This window comes from Diadema antillarum, unplaced genomic scaffold (genome assembly GCF_040938485.1).
Source record: "Diadema antillarum isolate AM-2024a unplaced genomic scaffold, OU_Dant_1.0 scf00000014, whole genome shotgun sequence".
Classification (NCBI taxonomy): domain Eukaryota; kingdom Metazoa; phylum Echinodermata; class Echinoidea; order Diadematoida; family Diadematidae; genus Diadema; species Diadema antillarum.
In genome coordinates this window covers 319200-337439 of record NW_027270903.1, presented here as the reverse complement: position 1 = coordinate 337439, position 18240 = coordinate 319200, and the positions used below count along the sequence as shown (strand labels likewise).

The 18240-nt window shown below is 39.4% G+C and overlaps 1 protein-coding gene across 1 annotated transcript in view; it reads right to left on the bottom strand.

Annotated features, from left to right (window-relative positions):
* LOC139723250 (tyrosine-protein kinase yes-like) overlaps positions 1-15483 on the bottom strand; it is a 63253-nt gene extending 47770 nt beyond the window's left edge. Inside the window, exons 1-2 of the mRNA XM_071634512.1 lie at positions 15384-15483; positions 9730-9996 (exon numbers count right to left, since the gene is read on the bottom strand). Of these exons, the coding sequence (XP_071490613.1) occupies positions 9730-9928 (199 nt within the window). The 5' untranslated portion in view covers positions 9929-9996; positions 15384-15483. The remainder of the gene's footprint in view (positions 1-9729; positions 9997-15383) is intronic.
* Positions 15484-18240: the final 2757 nt, after the last annotated feature.

Sequence of the window (18240 nt, the reverse complement as noted above, 5' to 3'; positions counted from 1 at the left end):
CATAAAAACATTTTTTTTCAGAACTGTCAGCCAGTCAATGTCTTGATTTGGAGACTTCGGATAATCGATGGTCGGATAATCGAGGTCCTACTGTACAACTTGTGTACATAACTCAAAGTAAGAGAGGGCTAGTTTGCATTGAAAGTCGTATGGTCATTTACATGGAAAAAGTTCTCCAGCCCATCTCCTCAACCCCCCCCCCCCACACCAATCAATCCTCAACAAACCATACACTCTTGGTTTCAGATCACAAATGAATAATTTACCAAACACCTTTTGTATACCGCATTAAGTGCTACTGATAGCACATACACTTGTATTTGTATTGTTCTATACAATGTAAAAAGTACCTACACATAGTATGCAGCTTGTACGGCTTTACGGGATGTATATCCTGGGAAGAAATAATCTAGCAAATTGGGTAAGACTTACAATCAAACATGAGTAATTATTACTTCTAGTACTCATCTGAGCTGAGTTTTATTTGTATTACTCCTACACCATCCAGGCTTAAAAGTACTGTTTACCTTTGGGAGCAGTGATTTTAAAAAAAAAAATGTTCAAGATATCACATTTGATGCATGATGTGTAGGTCTGTTGTATCATAAAACATCCTACCATATCAAATGTTTGCAATAAAGCCTGAAATATAAGGAGATATCACTATTTTTCTCAATAAACCATAACTGTAGACGGTTTAGTCTGGAAACATTCTTATGATAACTATTGTTCACATTTTGTGTATTAACAATACTTAACATCGATTATATGGATTCAAATTTTTAGTGGTTGTTTCTATCCCAAACTCACATTTTAGAACTATTTTAAAGCACTAATGCTGGGTTTGTGTTTCATCTGCAAATTGTAAATTATGCCTTTAACAGTTCAAATCTTTCATTTACATTGTAGCACTGGCCTTTACAGAGCTCACTGGATTTGTATAGTTATATACATTGTAGATGTACTGTAGTTCTAAACAAAGGAAATTAAACTAGTCGCATTTCCTCTGACATCAGATACAGGAACTTATTGACAGGAATGAAATAAGAACATACAAGGTAGCAGTCCTACAATGAATGCAGCTGAGCAAAAGATTGTATGTAGCACATCAAATTAACAGAGATTTGTTCCTTTTTAATTCTCATTTTGTTTTGTTGTTTTTTCTATTTAAGCCAAGTAGCTCTCTGCAATTTCTTGATTTTTATCAAATCCTATTAAACTCTAAAAAAGCACTTACAATCAAACATGAGTAATTATTACTTCTAGTTCTCATCTGAGCTGAGTTTCATTTGTATTACTCCTACACCATCTGTAACTAGCATGCTTGAAAAGTGCAAAATTGCATGCTGACAAATTGTAGACATCACATGAATGACAGGTTGAACAAACAGCAATCATGTAAGCATTTCCAGAATTTCCTGGTTTACCATCCTAAAACACATTACTGGAGGCTTTCTTCAGACAAATGAGTCACCTTTTCAGGCAATAATTTCCCATAGTATAGCATTTGCAATTTGCTATGCGTTTTTTATACCAGTGCTACACAAACTATCTTCTGTGGAGCAGATTTATTCCCCAGAAGTGTACAAGATACCATTTGAAATATCATTCATCAACTGAAATTACTGATCAGATTCGAGTTGGAAAATTATTCCCTGCTTTTAAGGAGATGCTACCTTAGAGTTGCTGATTGATAACATTCTAGATAAAGCGTAATTTCTTCCGTTGTTTTGTTAGCCAATGTGTCATTAGCCTGATCAGGACTTTTAGTATGCCGATAGTAAAGGAAACTTCAAGATCAAATACAGAGCATCTAATGTTAAAAGAGATACTGGTATGCATGGAAATCAACACATATATATTCGAATTTCTTTTGCTATACATTGTTTGTTCAACTAAAAAACAAAAACAAAACGAAAGCTTTGATAAGACTTTCAAAAGCAACATGTTTCAGAGAGTTTCAAACTCAAGCAGTCATGAAAAGGACCAATGACCAAACTATATAATTATAATGATATTTTTGTAGGCACACATTCTAAACAACACTGTACATGCACAAATACACTTTTGTACATCTTAATACAATATCAAGGTTCAATCAGGATTCATGTATAAAAATTTGGTTCGATTTCAATCTTTCCTCTTACAAATTTTCAATAGAAGAATGTATGGTTATCATGATACAGGTATGTGCACTTTTTTAATGTACACAATATAAATAGCTACACAATGTAGAAAGAACTGTCCAAATAGAGCAAAGATTGAGGGGGAAAACTTTTGTTTGTTTAATGCAAGCCTGCAGATTGGTTAACAAATATACTAAAGTTTTATGCACACCTTTAAAAGAGAGGTTGTTCCAGACAATCGGAAAGCTTGGCTATGGTTTGCCCAAGGAGGTTCAAGAGAATGGAGTCATAACTGTCTTATTTCCTTTGAACCCATGTTCGCTGCCGCCACTTAAAAATATTTGAAGCATGTGCCAAATTGGATCTGCCATACAGATAGGAAGACAATTGACTCATGTCTCATTGCATAATCATCTGCCACTTTCTAAGGAAGATATGTCTTTCTGATGGTAATTACCTCCGCCAAGGGAGGAGGTTATGTTTTCGTTACCGTTGGTTTGTGTGTTTGTATGTTTGTGTGTTTGTTTGTCCTTGTGCAAAATAACTCAAAAAGCAGTTAACGGATTTGGATGAAACTTGCAGGAAAGGTATAGAATGATACAAGTAACAGATGATTAAATTTTGGTAGTGATCTGAGAATTTTGGGGGAATTTATGAAGGATTTTTTTATATTTTGGCAGGTAGGGTCAATGAACTTGGGAGTTCAGGCTGTGCGTATTTGAGGTTTGCATGCGCGCACTAAAGTGCATGCTCTAGTTTCTGCTAGGGCGAGGCGCGCCGTGCAGCTGAAGGTTTATGACGTATTAAACAAAGGCTTCTATATTGGGAAATTGGGCAATTTTTCAGCATGTATACATTTGTACATTATGAGTGGAAATCACTGATCTCTATGGAAGAGCCCAAAGAGCTTTTCCCCAGTGGTAGAAAGGAGAAAAAATCTCTTTGGGAAGAGCAAGATCATTGGTGGAAAGTAACTGCTTGGCGGAGGTCTGTGCTCTCAGAGTGCTTTTCTAGTTACTTTTTGTGATCCCTACTTATAAAATTATGAAATAGAAATGAAAATTACTCAACTGAGCATGCCCGGATAATATTCAATCTGATGTATACAATGTATCTCTTGATAAAGAATTATACTGAAAGATTACGTCATAACCTCAGTTTAAATTGTTGGAATTACCACAAAATGTAAAAAAAAAAAAGAGGCATTCCAGGAGGGTACACCTTTAAACACTGTCACATGATACAGCTCTGATTCACACTTTTGCACACATGCCTGGATGGGATTGACTTTTGTTTCATAAGCTTTATCATTAAGTGAGATTTCATCTAATTTAATAAATCAACAAGCAAAATACAACCAACATTTATGTTAGCGTTCAAAATGAATTTTCTAATTGCTCAGCAAGACGGCGGCATTGAACCCCCGATCATCAAAGGGACAAATGCATCCGTGGAATTCTTTTGTAAATCAATAGAAAACCAACAACTGTTTGAATATTTACAGCCAGATGGAGCTCCATAGGCCTCTTAAACCTCCTTGGTTTGCCCAAAGTTTAACACAGCAATGAATAATGCACACAAACTGGATTTATTGCAATGCATTATAAAATGGGTTCAAGAATGTAGCCAATAGGAAGCGCTGAAATGAGACACACCTCCTTCCTTTACTTCAGTACAACTGCACTGCCTGTAATCCTATGGCAGATTGCCGATCGTCTGTGCGCGCGGCGGCTCCTTTGATGAATTGCATGCATACGCGTACGCGCTGTCAATCCTGTAAACAACTTCTAGTTCGGGCTGCCGGCCGGCCGGCCTGTCTTCCCTTGTGCATAACATATGTGGCGTACGTACGAATACTGTACAATTGTATATTACGTACACTTTGTACAGTACAGTAGACCAAGCGTTATGGGACCGGACGCGTACATGGAGTCACTTTGAAGAGCAAATCCAACGATTTAGCAGGTTAATTCTCACGCCATTTTCAGAGTATGTTGTCTAGTAGGCCTATATGAGGAGTCTATATCAAGTCTTTAAGGTAAAGGGTGCATATTCTATGTAAAATAAGTAAGTTTTCATGTGGGTGTCCGGAAACCCAACCCCCCATTATACTTATACTGTATGTGCGGGACTTCCGCGAGTGCGACGTGTGTAAAAGTTTGGGACGAACATCTTCGGACGTCTTGACCCACAAAGGTACGTGAAAAACGCTGAAAAATGATGTTAGTTTTCGAATTTTCGACCCATTTTATAAAACAAATGATGCACAGGATTATTTCGTGGCGTTAGTGTAGGCGTAGCTCACTCTCGGGTATTTACAATGTAGTGCAACATGCACTCGGCTTCGCCTCGTGCATGTTTCACAATTGTAAATACCCTCGAGTGCACTACGCCTACACTAACGCACTCTATCCTGTGCATCATTTGTATATCAACAGATGGATGGACTGGATTCTCACTAGTTCAGCAGAAGAAAAAAAATACCGGTATTCATAGTGCACATTTCAATTTGAATGCATTTGATAATAAACCAGCCTTGGATTGCTGACAATGTTTTAATAGTCACTGACAAAATATGGAACCCAGAAAGAGGAAGTGCATGCACTTTTTATAGTACGAGACTAGGGCAAACTGTACATTGGACATTGAGACTCTGTATCACATTGTTCATTGTACACTGAGACTCTATATCACATTGACTCCATAGCCTGCAGAGCTCTGTCAACAAGAACCTCTGACTGAATTGTGGGGTGTACCCACACACTCTGAAAGCAGGATAAGAAGGAGCCCAGATTTAAAGTGCCCCCCTTGCATCAACAGACCATGACAGTGAAATGAAAGAATAGACAAATAGGATTTGAATTGATTTTGTTGAGGAGCAGACAAGTGGTAGTATACATGTACAGCTGTAGTAGATACAGATAATTGTACAGTTGTACATGAATACATACACAATGTACTGTACTATTGGGATGGGCTTGGTTCAAGGTTCAGGTTTAATAAGGACGGCTCTCAGTTTTTTCCTTGGAGCTGAGAGCTGTCCCGCAATGTCAGAAGTGACATAATTCTTCCCCTTTCTATTTCACTGAAAGATTTAAAGTTTGATGCAGGGATGCTCATAGAAGTTTTGAAATTGTAAATTAAGTCCAACTTCAATTTACCCGTACATGTCCAGACTGATGGTCATCGGGATAAGTGATAGGGCTGGATAAGCAAGACATGCCTCACGAACAACACTTTTTGGTAAGTTGTTTTGGGGATGTAAACATGAAATATTGTCAATCTCATATTACTACAACCATTTCCATGATACAATTTGTATTTGCAGGTTTCATTATTCAAATCATGCTGAAATGAAATAAAATAGGTGAATGAAAAATTCTTTTTCTCCTTTTTGTGTGTCATTGTTTTGGTGAGTGTGCCGACAAGCAATAATCAAACCCCTCTTTCTTCCATCTTCCTAAAAGACCATCACGAGAGCAGCATACCCTTCGTTTTTAATATACAATGTTCACCTATAAACAAATGTAGCTATCCGATTGGTTGATTGCCCATCACATGATATTCAGTTAAAAGTTCCACTGCATGCTCGTAGAATAGAGCGCCTCTATCTTTCAGCTTGTACGAAATCTTGTACCATCGCACTCATGACCATTAACTATTTTTATACTCGCAGAAGCATTGCAGAAAGCAAAGCCGAAAGACTATGATACTCTTTGGATTGATTTCCACACTGAAATTCTGATCTGATAATGAACATTTAAAGAGAATGGCCCTCAAAATACATCTGTACAAGTGCCCTCATTCTCACTCTATCAGCAATTGTTATGGAATTTTGAACAAGAACAAGAGTCCCATAAAAATCCATCAAACAATGCTCAATGCCTGACGACATTTGTAGTCTCCGACATGTTTGCTGAAACATGTACACTGTATACTCTTCCCATGAGACTCTGCGTACCTAACAGAGCATACCATTTCTGCAACATGTTGAACAGAACAGTAATGGTGGGTGGTGTCGGGGGATCCAACCACACACTACAAATACAAGACCAAAATCAAAGATTTTCAAACACCTCTCATCCTCTTATTTTGCCATGTACCACTGTCTGAATATACATTATGGCAGAGTACTGCATAATCGACGAACAAGTTTGGGAATTTCTTGAATACAAAAGAACCATACATTAGGCCTACATTGTAAACATACAATGTAGCATCAAAAGAGTTGTTAGTTTTCTGGTTCTCAGTCTCTTGAATGACACACTATATACTTGTAATATGTGCACATTGGTAATTGTAGGCCAGTGGTACCATAAACATTACACAAATTGAACACAAATGTGTTCTGTGTTATCAAGTCATACAAATTGTCCCAAGTACGAGTGTGCCCCCAGGTTCTGTAAAACTGCATAACATGTACAGTTGTATAATCACTTTGTGTGAGCAAGAGCAATGCAGAAACCATGGAGGTGGAACCTTCCTGCTAAAACTGATTGGTGCAGTACTAGCGTGAAAATGAAACATGCAGTATTCATGAGGCAAAATCTATGGCTGGTAAGTGTTTGCTGATATGGGGAAAATTTTCACAATGGGTGGAAATTCGAGTATCGTAGACCTGTCTTATAAATCATGATACATGTACATGTAACAGGAAATAATGCACAGTTCGCCATGTCATGGTGAGGCAGCTACATTTTGTATGTACATGTTGTATGAGGATATTGTATACGCAATAGTGAGTCTAAATTTTCGTGAACTGGAACTTCCCGACAATTTCGCGAGTGGTTAAATTCGCGATCATGGAGTCCTGTACCGAATGGAGAAACGTATACGCGCATTTCACTTTCATAGCTTGATCAGAGTCAATATTTTCATGTCTTTAATTTCGTGAATAGCACCTGACTCGCTAAATTCGTGAAAATAAAAACCTTGTGAAATATTTGGCGTATAAACAGTATTCACTGTGATGCAAAAGCACACTTGAGACAATGTTCCTTACATGCACTGCATCACCCAAAACACTCGTACAACAGAGCATTCAGGTAGAACATGGATGTTGCATACACTTCCACAAATATTACTAGACTAAATTGCACTATGTACTTCCACAACTTCATCCTTCTCCTTTATTGTTTTTTTTTAATTATTTTTTTTTCTTTCTTTCTCATTCTTATCCTTCCTGCCAGCATGGCAACACATGATGGACACAGTAACTTTCACACCAAATCCTTTTAGTTCCTGTACTGCTTTGAACAAGATTTACATGAAAATAACAAAAGAGAACCACATCCACCCACCAGAGTCCTATTTGTTTCCCCAGCAAAGGAAGGAAAGTGTGGTATCACAACTGAGCGGTAGTGTTGCCAAGGTCGACCAAAGTTTATGTACGTTGAAGGATATTTCCAATGATATGTACATGTACACTACAATGGGAGCATGAATCCTTCATTGCCCGTGTACACTGTATGCCCATGTGCTATGTGTATGGTGGAGCACATAAAAGTTTATGTTGTAACTCAGTGCCAACCTGGCAATGGTGAAATTACTTTGAAAGTCATAGTAATTAATCATAATATGAAATCACAAGTTCAAATTACTGTAAACGTGGAAATTTTCGCGGTACATTAATTTTCGCGGATTTCGCGCTACATTCGGCTAGCGCGAATTCAAAAACGCGCGAATATATCTTCACAATTTGCTATGCACATTTTGAACGGATGAATTGTGTGCGCTTCATCGATGATATTGCTACGTAGTACAATGTACAGGCATGTTTACGCTACTAGTACTGTGCGAAGAGACGATAGATTGCTGTGTACTGTAGCATGCATGTGTGCACCGCACGCACCGATGCTACATTCCCCCGTGACTACGGTACTACAGTCACAGCTGTACTACGTATTTGAGTGCTTGTACTCGCAGTCGAGCCGCTCGCTACGTCGTACGCTGGCATAGCAAGCTAGCTATGTAGCAGAGGCTTTGGATGAAAGCAGTGAATGTGTACTACAGTAAAGTAACCTGCTGCGGAGCGCGAATTTAAGAACCCGCGAATACGTTTTCGAGCCGCTCAGCGCGAAAAATTAATCGCGCGAAAATATTGACGTTTACAGTATATTACAATGTAAGTTCTCAGGATGAAGATGGTAGCCCTTGCCAACAGACTATAAAACCCCAATCAATGGACAAGTGTACCCTAAAACTTTAAAGTCTCAGTCATAATCTGGTCTTATATCATTTTCATTTACAGTAAGGATCCCCATTAAGTTTACCTGATTATTTTCCTTTTGCCTTATCTTACTTTACTTTCTCTGTTACATGAGACTTTTGCTTTGATTCCTCATCCCTAAAACCCAGACCAATCATCTCAGGACAATTTTCTCCAGATACAGTACTATCAATCTCTGGAGCAGTCTGCCACCCTCCCCTCCCCTCCCCCCCCCCCCCCCCCCCAAAAAAAAAAAAAAAAAGAAGAAGAAGATGTAGTTGATCTATCATCCCTTAACCTCTAACCCATTGAGGACAGACTGATTTTGCTACAACACGCATTTCCCATAGACACTTGCCCGAGTATACTCGGGACTTGTCCTCAACAGGTTAATAAGACTCAATGACAATAATAACAATAATGATAATAATCATCCTCATCATTATAAATAATATGGTCTTTTTTATTCAGGGTAGCCTCTTCAGTGCTGACACTGCTCTTTCTGAGGGCCTTGCCATTATTAGTTTCCTAGCATTGCCAGGTAACCATACATCCGAGTTGAAAAGGGCATCAAAGATATGCCAGCTCTGGTAGTTACCATGGGATATTTTACTGTTCCTTAGTTTGCATATATTGTTTAGAGCATGTTTTACTTGTGCACATCACATGTATACCCATTTTCATGCCCCAATATTAATGTATATACACTTGTATGCAGGGCTAAATATTAGCAATGGCCTGGTGGCCCCGGCCACTAAAAATTGGTGTCCAGCCATCAAATTTCCAAAAAGGATGTTTCTTGGTGGCCTAATCAGGCAGCTAAAATTCAAAATTATTTTTTTCCCCTTTATTTCAGGCCATCTAAATTTCAAATTCAAATATTTTAGTGACCCAAACAGGTCACCAGAGAGAGAGAAAAAAAAGTGAGACCTGGAATATGGCTCACTGAAGGAGAACAAATCATAACTGAACAATACTCTCTCAAGGTTGCTGTGAAGTATGAGAAGAGCAAGAATTCCCCTTTCACTACGTACTTGAGGTGAAGGGTGTTTTGTCACATCTTCAGTATAAAGTGACTGACATGACTTGGTTATAAATCTCAGACCAGAAATCCTGGCCCCCGATCATTACAGCCAAAACCAAAACCAGATTCTTAGAAATTTTTGTGGTTATTAATTGAGAATTTAGTGTTACTGAACACATTAATAGCCATGGTTGGTTATGTACCATCATTTTGAGAGAAGGAGAATACAATTTGTGGTCTTTGAACAACGCTGGACAAAAATGTACAAAGTGCGGGAAGTGAATTGAGAAATACAAATCATCACTATGGCTACACGTATGAAGATGTGAGAAATGTGGTTCAGTACATTGACTAGCTGCCCAAAGGCTTACCGTCTTTCTTTGATACGGCAGAGGGGAGGACCATATCCGACCTCCCTTGGTCAAACGATGTTGCCATGGGGGGTGAGAAGTCTGTGAAACCCCTGCTAGGTCCAGCCCCACCTCCTCCATTTAAGTCGAAATTTGCATTGTGTGGTGACTTGGGCTGACCACTGGAAGCGCCCTCATTTCGGCTCTGCAAACATCCCATGATGCTATGGTGTCTTCCTTCCTACCACCTTCTTTGGAGCCCAGCTAGTCAGTGATCATGCCAAAGTTCTGAGATACGATAGACAGAAGGTACAGAAGGGATAGAATGATACCATGAATGAAAACACACAAAAGCAGCATTGGTTCTAGATATCTCTCATACTGCAGTCTTTATCATGAATGGACTGTCTGTTCACTCTTCATTTCAAAAGGAGTGTGAAATGCAATAGCAGTGGCAGGGTTCAAAACTAGCATCATGTGCCTTCTTGCCTACAGCTAGCCAAACTTCATAAGTCTGGTCAAAATAGCAAGCAATTTGTCTCTTTTTTGATGTGACAGTTTCATGACAAACAACAAAGTGTAGAACAGTTTTGAGTAATATATATTCAATATTCAATATTGGGGGTTTTTTTCTCAATACTAAGATATTTTACAAATACAGTTAATTTACATTTTGTACAGTAAGCTTTTAGGTTACAATCCAATTAGCTTTCAAAGTTACACAAATTGAACACATTTGCGGGCCACCTGAAACAACCATTGTCTTTTACTGCTCCTTGAATATAGCATTGCTCTATCATCATTACAAGTACTCAATCAAAATGCTTGGTAATCACTCAAAACCTCTAGCTCTCTTACAATGTATAAGAACCATCACATAATCCACTGAGTAAATGTGAAAATACTGTAATTGGTACATAAATCCACAACAAAAGCAAATAAAATTAGAAAGCTAATCAGTGAGGCTCTAACAGAAGCATTGTTCGATGTTTGTTTCAGTCATTCTTTTCTGGAAATTAATTTAAGCATAATTACCAGTTTCATTCATATCAAAAAGGTATTGAATTTTTTTTTCATGTTTCTACTGTAGAGCAATACCATTAATATGACAGGCAGGTTGATCAATTTGATGTCTATTGTCTTCTAAAAAAAAATTGTCTTTTCCACTGAATTACGGAAGTACATTTTGTATATGTACAGTGTACATACATGATCACCAATCTACACACAATAATGCATCACTGTATCGAGAGATGATCAAATTCAACTTTAGGGTACGCATTGTACATGTAAATCATAAACATGAATGTACTATTGTACTCTGTATTGGTAAACTTCAAATATATCCAATACAATATTCCATTTTAGCTAATACTCTCCAATATGCAGTATCCTTATAAGGTTCATCTCCAGGGTATTGTATTCATGCATGTAGTTGCATGCAAATATGAAAAAATGTATGTGAGTGTATGTGAATGTATACAGTAAGTGTGAAATGCAGTACAAGGGATGGGTCCTCTGTTATGTAATACGAGATGTTTATGTGTGCATATGATGTCATGATACAGTTGCAAGATGGCTTGGGGTTTGGCTCATACAAACTGCATCTGTTACAAGCAGTTGCAGACCCAGGGGGGAGCGCACCAGGCGCGAGCCCTTTATTTTGTATTAAAACAAAAGAAATATTAAAAAAATGGGAAAGGGGTGCATGCGCCCCCTCTTTAATTTGTAAAGACGCCCCCTTTTTGCAGAATTCCTGGATCCGCCCCTGTATAAGCCCATATCTCTCTACATTGTATAGTAAAATCCTTCTCTCTCCAAAGAAAACCTTTAACAAGGAGGATAGATCTCAGAGAATTGCTACGTAGCAGGAAATGGAGACTACATAATATTGTACAGACACTTAGCACCATGAAGAAGTACCGTACTCATTCAGATCTGAAAAGAACATATTTACTGGAGAAATGAAAAGTACAGTAACCAGTAGGTAATCATGCAGCGATACACCGTACCTCTGAAGTACTGGCAAGCACTGCATATTCATTTTCCTTTACCTTCCCTTTTTGCCACAATGAACTCCCAAATAAGCAAGCATTTCCATCAGGTTTACATTTTGGATCATGTACAGCTGAAGGGATCTTTGAATGTGAAGTTGAATTAGCACTAGTCCAGAGACTCCAACCCACAGCACCTTCTGATCTGGAGATTCTCCCGCCTGAAACCCCTAGCAAACGGGAGACTCCAAGTTGATGTGTGCGAAACTCGAAGTTCCTAGGGTTCTAGATGCTCTCTGGTGCTATCTAAGGCTAAATTGTTCAACATACAATAGCAGTAAGTAAGAAATCCTTTCCTACGGGAGACACAGAGCCAGGGCGGGAGAAATTAAATCTCAAGCGGGAGAACGGGAGATTTTGCAAAAATGGGTTTTCGGCGGAAGATCTCCCGTCGAAAACGGGAGAGTTGGAGTCTCTGCTAGTCCACTATACTACTGGTCACTGCCAGTGGTCTTCCATACTGTCAACTCTATCAAATTGCAAATATTACAAGTAGTGTTTGTACGTACGGTACATGTACTACATTGTACCAACTACACCTTGTATGCTCAATAGCCAGATACTAGTAGTCAGAGGCTTTCCCACTTGGTTAATCTAGAACTAGAGTAACTGCGTCAGTAAGCGGCCGTGCAGCCGTTCGCGGCAGGTACAACATACACGGTAATATACAGCTGAACACAGCATTGCACTGTTACATGCACACCTACACATATACTAACACACTAGCAATCAACAAAAACCAACCGATAAAATGGGCACGATCTCTGACGAAAGTTAAATTTTCTCACCTAAATGACAACATATCGCATCCAAAATGAAATTTTCGGTACTTCTTAACATAACAGTTAAGAAACAATGGTCCAAGAAACTGGATTTTTTGTCGTTTTCTCGATGTTCATGGATTTTGAAAACATATCCTCACGTAAAATAGAATTTTCGCGAGCCGATGTGGGCCGCCTTTTTTTTCGGAAAGTGGATGTTACCATCGAAAAAAATGAGAAAAACACGAGAAAGACATCAACAACACCGCCAGAATTGCGATCTTGTTTGCGGCCAATGCATGTGCGCACGCTATTTTCACGTGCTTCGCAATGGGAATTGGCGCTTTAATACGCAATGTTCGCGAGACATGTGAAGGCGTTCAGCTAAAGATCGCGGAGCACGCGCATATTGCATAGGGATTGTACATCGTGCCGCAAGCAGAAATACTACGTCGCATATCGCCCTTATCGGCGAAAATTGTGCCGGGTTTTGCCCTAGTAAATCATGAAAACTGCGTTGGTCAATGGTAAATTTCTTTCATGAAAACAACTGCGTTAATGAATAATCTTGTCTATGATATATGAAATGGTTGAAAACAATTTGCCTGATTTGTTTACAAGTTGGAAAAACCCTTAACAATGCTTAAACTGCCGCAAACGGGATATTTTACTCTACATGTATTAGAACTAGATCTACATCAACCAGCTGTGTCTCGTATAGTACTTGTTGTACCAGGTAGCACACAGAAAAATCAGTCTGTTTGGAGGAGTTTTATAATTTTTATTAATTTATTATTTTTTCCTTTTTTAATAAATTGTACACTCGATATAGGCCCTAGTTTCCAGACTGATCTTTCAGTCAATGACATCAAAGAGATACATGTAACAATATATTAGACTACTTACTTAGGGTCCTAATTGTAGGGGTCCAACACATTGACACTGTCTGTACACTGAAACCGACACCCCCATATTTATAGCACTGCGCGTAAAGAACAAACTTTCACGTATGAGACTAGGTACCTAGGTGCAGTGGTTTTGCATTCTTTACTGGGGATTTGATGATGTCCAAATATTACTGAAAAACCTGATAACAAACAAGATCAACAGCAAAACCATGATACCGTAGATTATAAATGCACTATTGGAAAACCATTACGTGCATTTTACACGTAGGCCTATTGTCAACAGACTTAAGTTATAGAGGGTAGGGGTGTTGGTTTCAAAATTACAGCACAACTGAGCATGTCAAAATAACCCATGTCAGTGTTCGAAGCAGTTATCTTGGAGCGTGTACCGCAAATCGCATGTTTAATGTGCGCTTGTGAATTCAGAGTATTTTCTTTACATATGAGTAAAATTTCAGGCAAATTGTGAGATATTTTGGAAAGTACTGATCGATAGAAAAACATTAGGGTGTCGTTGTGTTGGACACCCAACTACTACTGTAGATCTCAGTTCGGGAAACCCACTCACAAGGGGGGCCCCTCCTTATAAGTAACCCGTCCCCCTTATAAGTAACCCCGTCCCCCTTATAAGTAACCCCCGGGGCACCCCTTATAAGGAGTCTCCACGCTTTTTTGCAATGCAACGCGAAAATGAAAACACTGCGGCAATTCGCTTGATTATGTCCATAAAGCTTCACAAGTTTCCTAGTTACTCACGAAATTTGAGCAAAATCGGTTTGAGGCATCATATCTAAAATCATGGATTTAAATGCGATGTCAAACGACCCATGCGAATGCTGACATGCGAGCGATTACTGGCGTGAGTGTCGCCAGGCGCGGCGGCGCGGCAATGCTTGAGTGCAGACGTGGCGACTGAGCGGCGGCGCGGCAATGCTTGAGTGCAGACGTGGCGACTGAGTACTACTCAGTCGCCACGTCTGCACTCAAGCATTGCCGCGCCGCCGCGCCTGGCGACACTCACGCCAGTAATCGCTCGCATGTCAGCATTCGCATGGGTCGTTTGACATCGCATTTAAATCCATGATTTTAGATATGATGCCTCAAACCGATTTTGCTCAAATTTCGTGAGTAACTAGGAAACTTGTGAAGCTTTATGGACATAATCAAGCGAATTGCCGCAGTGTTTTCATTTTCGCGTTGCATTGCAAAAAAGCGTGGAGACTCCTTATAAGGGGTGCCCCGGGGGTTACTTATAAGGGGGACGGGGTTACTTATAAGGGGGACGGGTTACTTATAAGGAGGGGCCCCCCTTGTGAGTGGGTTTCCCGAACTGATCTACACAGTACTTTTTCATACTGTGTATTACTGGTTAATTTATACAGGCTGACAAACACAGTAAATTGAATGAATTATGAAATGACAATGGGAAGCTCCAGTTGATAAAACTGCTAAAAAAAGGTTGTTTTTGTAAATTACTTGAGTTGTGATACGCCCAAGTTCCAGGAATCGCGCTGGTCTCTGTTTCAACGAGCTACGAGCTAGCTGCTAAGCCGAGCTACAATCGGAGCTCCAACGTCAACCAGTGCAAAGTAATCTGTGCGGTCGTGTCGCTGCCTCGCCTGGCTGGCTGTCCCTCTACATGTACACTGATGCACTGCCTCAACTGACTGCCTCGCGTCCAAATCCAAAGCCTAGCTAGCCCGCACTTCCCCGCTTTACCACCAACACGACACGCCACGGCGGCACGGGCACAGCACAGACACAGGACAGGTAGCTACACTAGTAATAAGCGTACGACCGACCGATTTGAACCAACCTTCACTTGCCGACACAAACACTTGTCTCTCCGAGGTTTCAGCTGTCAAAGAAACCTTTAAGTACACGTTTTCCTCGAAAATACTGAAAATATCCCCCAAGACATGTCTAAATTACAATAGTACATCGATACTTACGAATGTCAGGGCACAAAATTCGCAAAAACTCCAAAATTGTCCGCCTCATCGACGTCAACCCGGAACAAGGAAGTAATATTTGTGTTTCACGCGATTGATGCGTTTAGTTTGGAGGTGACACAACAGCACACCAAGCTGAAGGAGTGCAGTACGTAATGTATAATAACGCGCAATAATGACGTGTGCAAACAGTTATTGCGGTTCATGGCGGACTGTGGTCGGATAATTTCTTTGAAGTTCAAAGAAAACGTGCTATATAATTTATTTCCTCCGTAGGCCGTGTGTTTGTATGTGTATTTCGTTCTTCTGTGGTTTGATTGGAACTTCTAGAAGGCATTGTTTCTCTTTTTCGATTGTCATCCATCTGGAGATCGCAGCACACCATGATCGGTACATAATTTATCATGACTCTTCTTCTTCTTCTTCTTCTTCTTCTTCTTTTTCTTCTTCGTCTTCTTCTTCTGATTAAGTCTACCTCCTTCAATAGGCTGAAGATTCTTGCAGATTGTGCTATTTACATTGTAATACAGTTTATTTACAGATACATGTGTCACTGTATTTACAAGCACATAACAAATTTGAAGAAAATAACTAGCCACTGTGATCAACCGTTGGGTCTAGGGCAATTACCCCCTGGGCAATTACCCCGCACCCTTCCACTGGCCCTAATCCTAATCCCAATCCTGAACCTAATCCTATCCCTAACCCTAACCCTAATCTTTACTCTAAGCTTACCACTAACCAGTATTTAGCCGGGGGGTAATTGCCCTCTGGGGGTAATTGCCCGGATACGCAACCGTTTGATAGTCGGTTACAGAATGATCCCACAGATGGCGCTGTTCAAAATCATGATCAAAATCATGATCTGTAGTAATAACAGGAGAACACAACTGTGAAAGTTTGAGGACAATATTGGACAATCGATTCAAAATTTATGAATTTTTAAAGTTTTGGTGCCGTCATCGCTGTATAAGGAGACTATTGCACTTTGCGATGTCATAAGGCCCTATGCACAACAATAAAACCATGTAACGAGAATTCCACAAAATTTAATCTAGTGAAAAGTATACATACATTCCATCGACTTGTTACTGACATAAGTATGTTTAGGGTTATTCCCCCTGTTTTCTGAGAGATGTAAGTCAAGTGCTTTTTCATTATGATAAAAAAGTGAAAATGTTTAATTTTCCTTATTATTTTCTTTTTGCTGTTGTCCATAATGTCATCATGAAGTGTGGTAGTCTCCTTCTTATCCAGGGATGACGGCACCGAAACTTTGAAAATTCATAACTTTTGAATCAATTGTCTGATCTTCATGTAACTTTCACTTAGGTGTTCTACGAAAATTGCTGCTTTCACTCAGTCCATATGGCCTTGCACAGTGTGCTCAGTAAAATTGAATTAAATGGTGCATATTAAAAGCCAGACGAACAGTTAGTTCTGCAAGTTTTATACAAAAATTATAGTAATGTGAAATAAACGTTTGAAATCAGTGTTTTGGAAGTTTCAAAGTTCTCGTGTTTTCACCAGCTGATATTGAAAGTAAACACTGATTAGCTGATGTATTGTCATTAACACAGAACTCTCCTCCCTTGAATTATTCACAAAGATATTATCATAAAAATAAGATCTTGGTCGATAATCTACATAGCAACTGACACGTTTTCCTATCAAAATCGTTGCTATGTTTAGCGTATAGATTTGTCTGCTAGCCAATGAGAGGCTAGGAGGGCGATTATGTCATTATCTCATCTTATTTGCATATAATGTGACAATTATATGACTTCGTTTCTCCTCTTTCTAGGCTCTTCTGCCAAACAGCGATCCGATTAAGGACTACATACACATGGTGTCACCGCAAATCTTTCTTCCTCATTTACTTCACCATGCAAACCTTCAAACAACACATTATATGACTGTTCATGAACTTTAGGACCTAAAGGTTTTTACTATGAAGGTCAAATCATGATAAACATTTAGCAATCTGTTTGATATAGAAAGTATCTTATAGTCTTTTTTTAACGGAAATGCAGCATCAATTTTAGTTCCTGTTACAATATTGCAGTCTTATTGTATGACTTTGGTGAATTTAATGTAATATGAATTCGAATAAAAGGAATACATTTACTTCAGTTAATGATCCTCTGCAATTATATCCTGATTTCAAATTGAAAAGATGCAAACTCGTTACATGGTATAAAGTATATGTTGTTTGTTTGTTTATTATGCCCCTTTTTTTACTTTTGAAGTTCTTTTTTATAGTTTACCACTTTTTTTTTCAAAAGTCTACCAAAGAATGTGGTCATTTGATTTTTTGCATGTGATAAGACAAGACTGTCTGGAAAACCTTGCATGGACAAGAAAGAAAGAGGAAAAGAGGGGCAGAGGAAGGACGACAGATGTCTGCAGCTGCATTCCAAATGAATTGATAACAGAGGGAGGTATTATATAAAGATATGAAGAAATGGAGGTGATTGAGAAAGCTTTTGAAACAGACATTGATGGGGCACCGATACCGCGAACGCCTAGAGTACATTGTACATTGTACTAGTCTGTCTCCGTATCAGGCAGTGGGAGAGAGAGAGAGAGAGAGAGAGAGAGAGAGAGAGAGAGAGAGAGAGAGAGAGAGAGGGGGGGGGGGGCATAGGGAGGGACCCAGAGACAGGGAGAGGAGAGAGAACGAGGGAAAGACTAAAAGTTACTGCAACTTGTCCCTTCTTCCTGTCGTGAAGTGCGCCATCACTTGACGACAGAGCTCAGTGACTGAATCTGACTGGAATAGGCAGCCCACTGAAGAGATCCGTGGACATGCACAGGAGTCCCAACCCCAAAACAGGGGCCACGGAAGGGGGGGGGG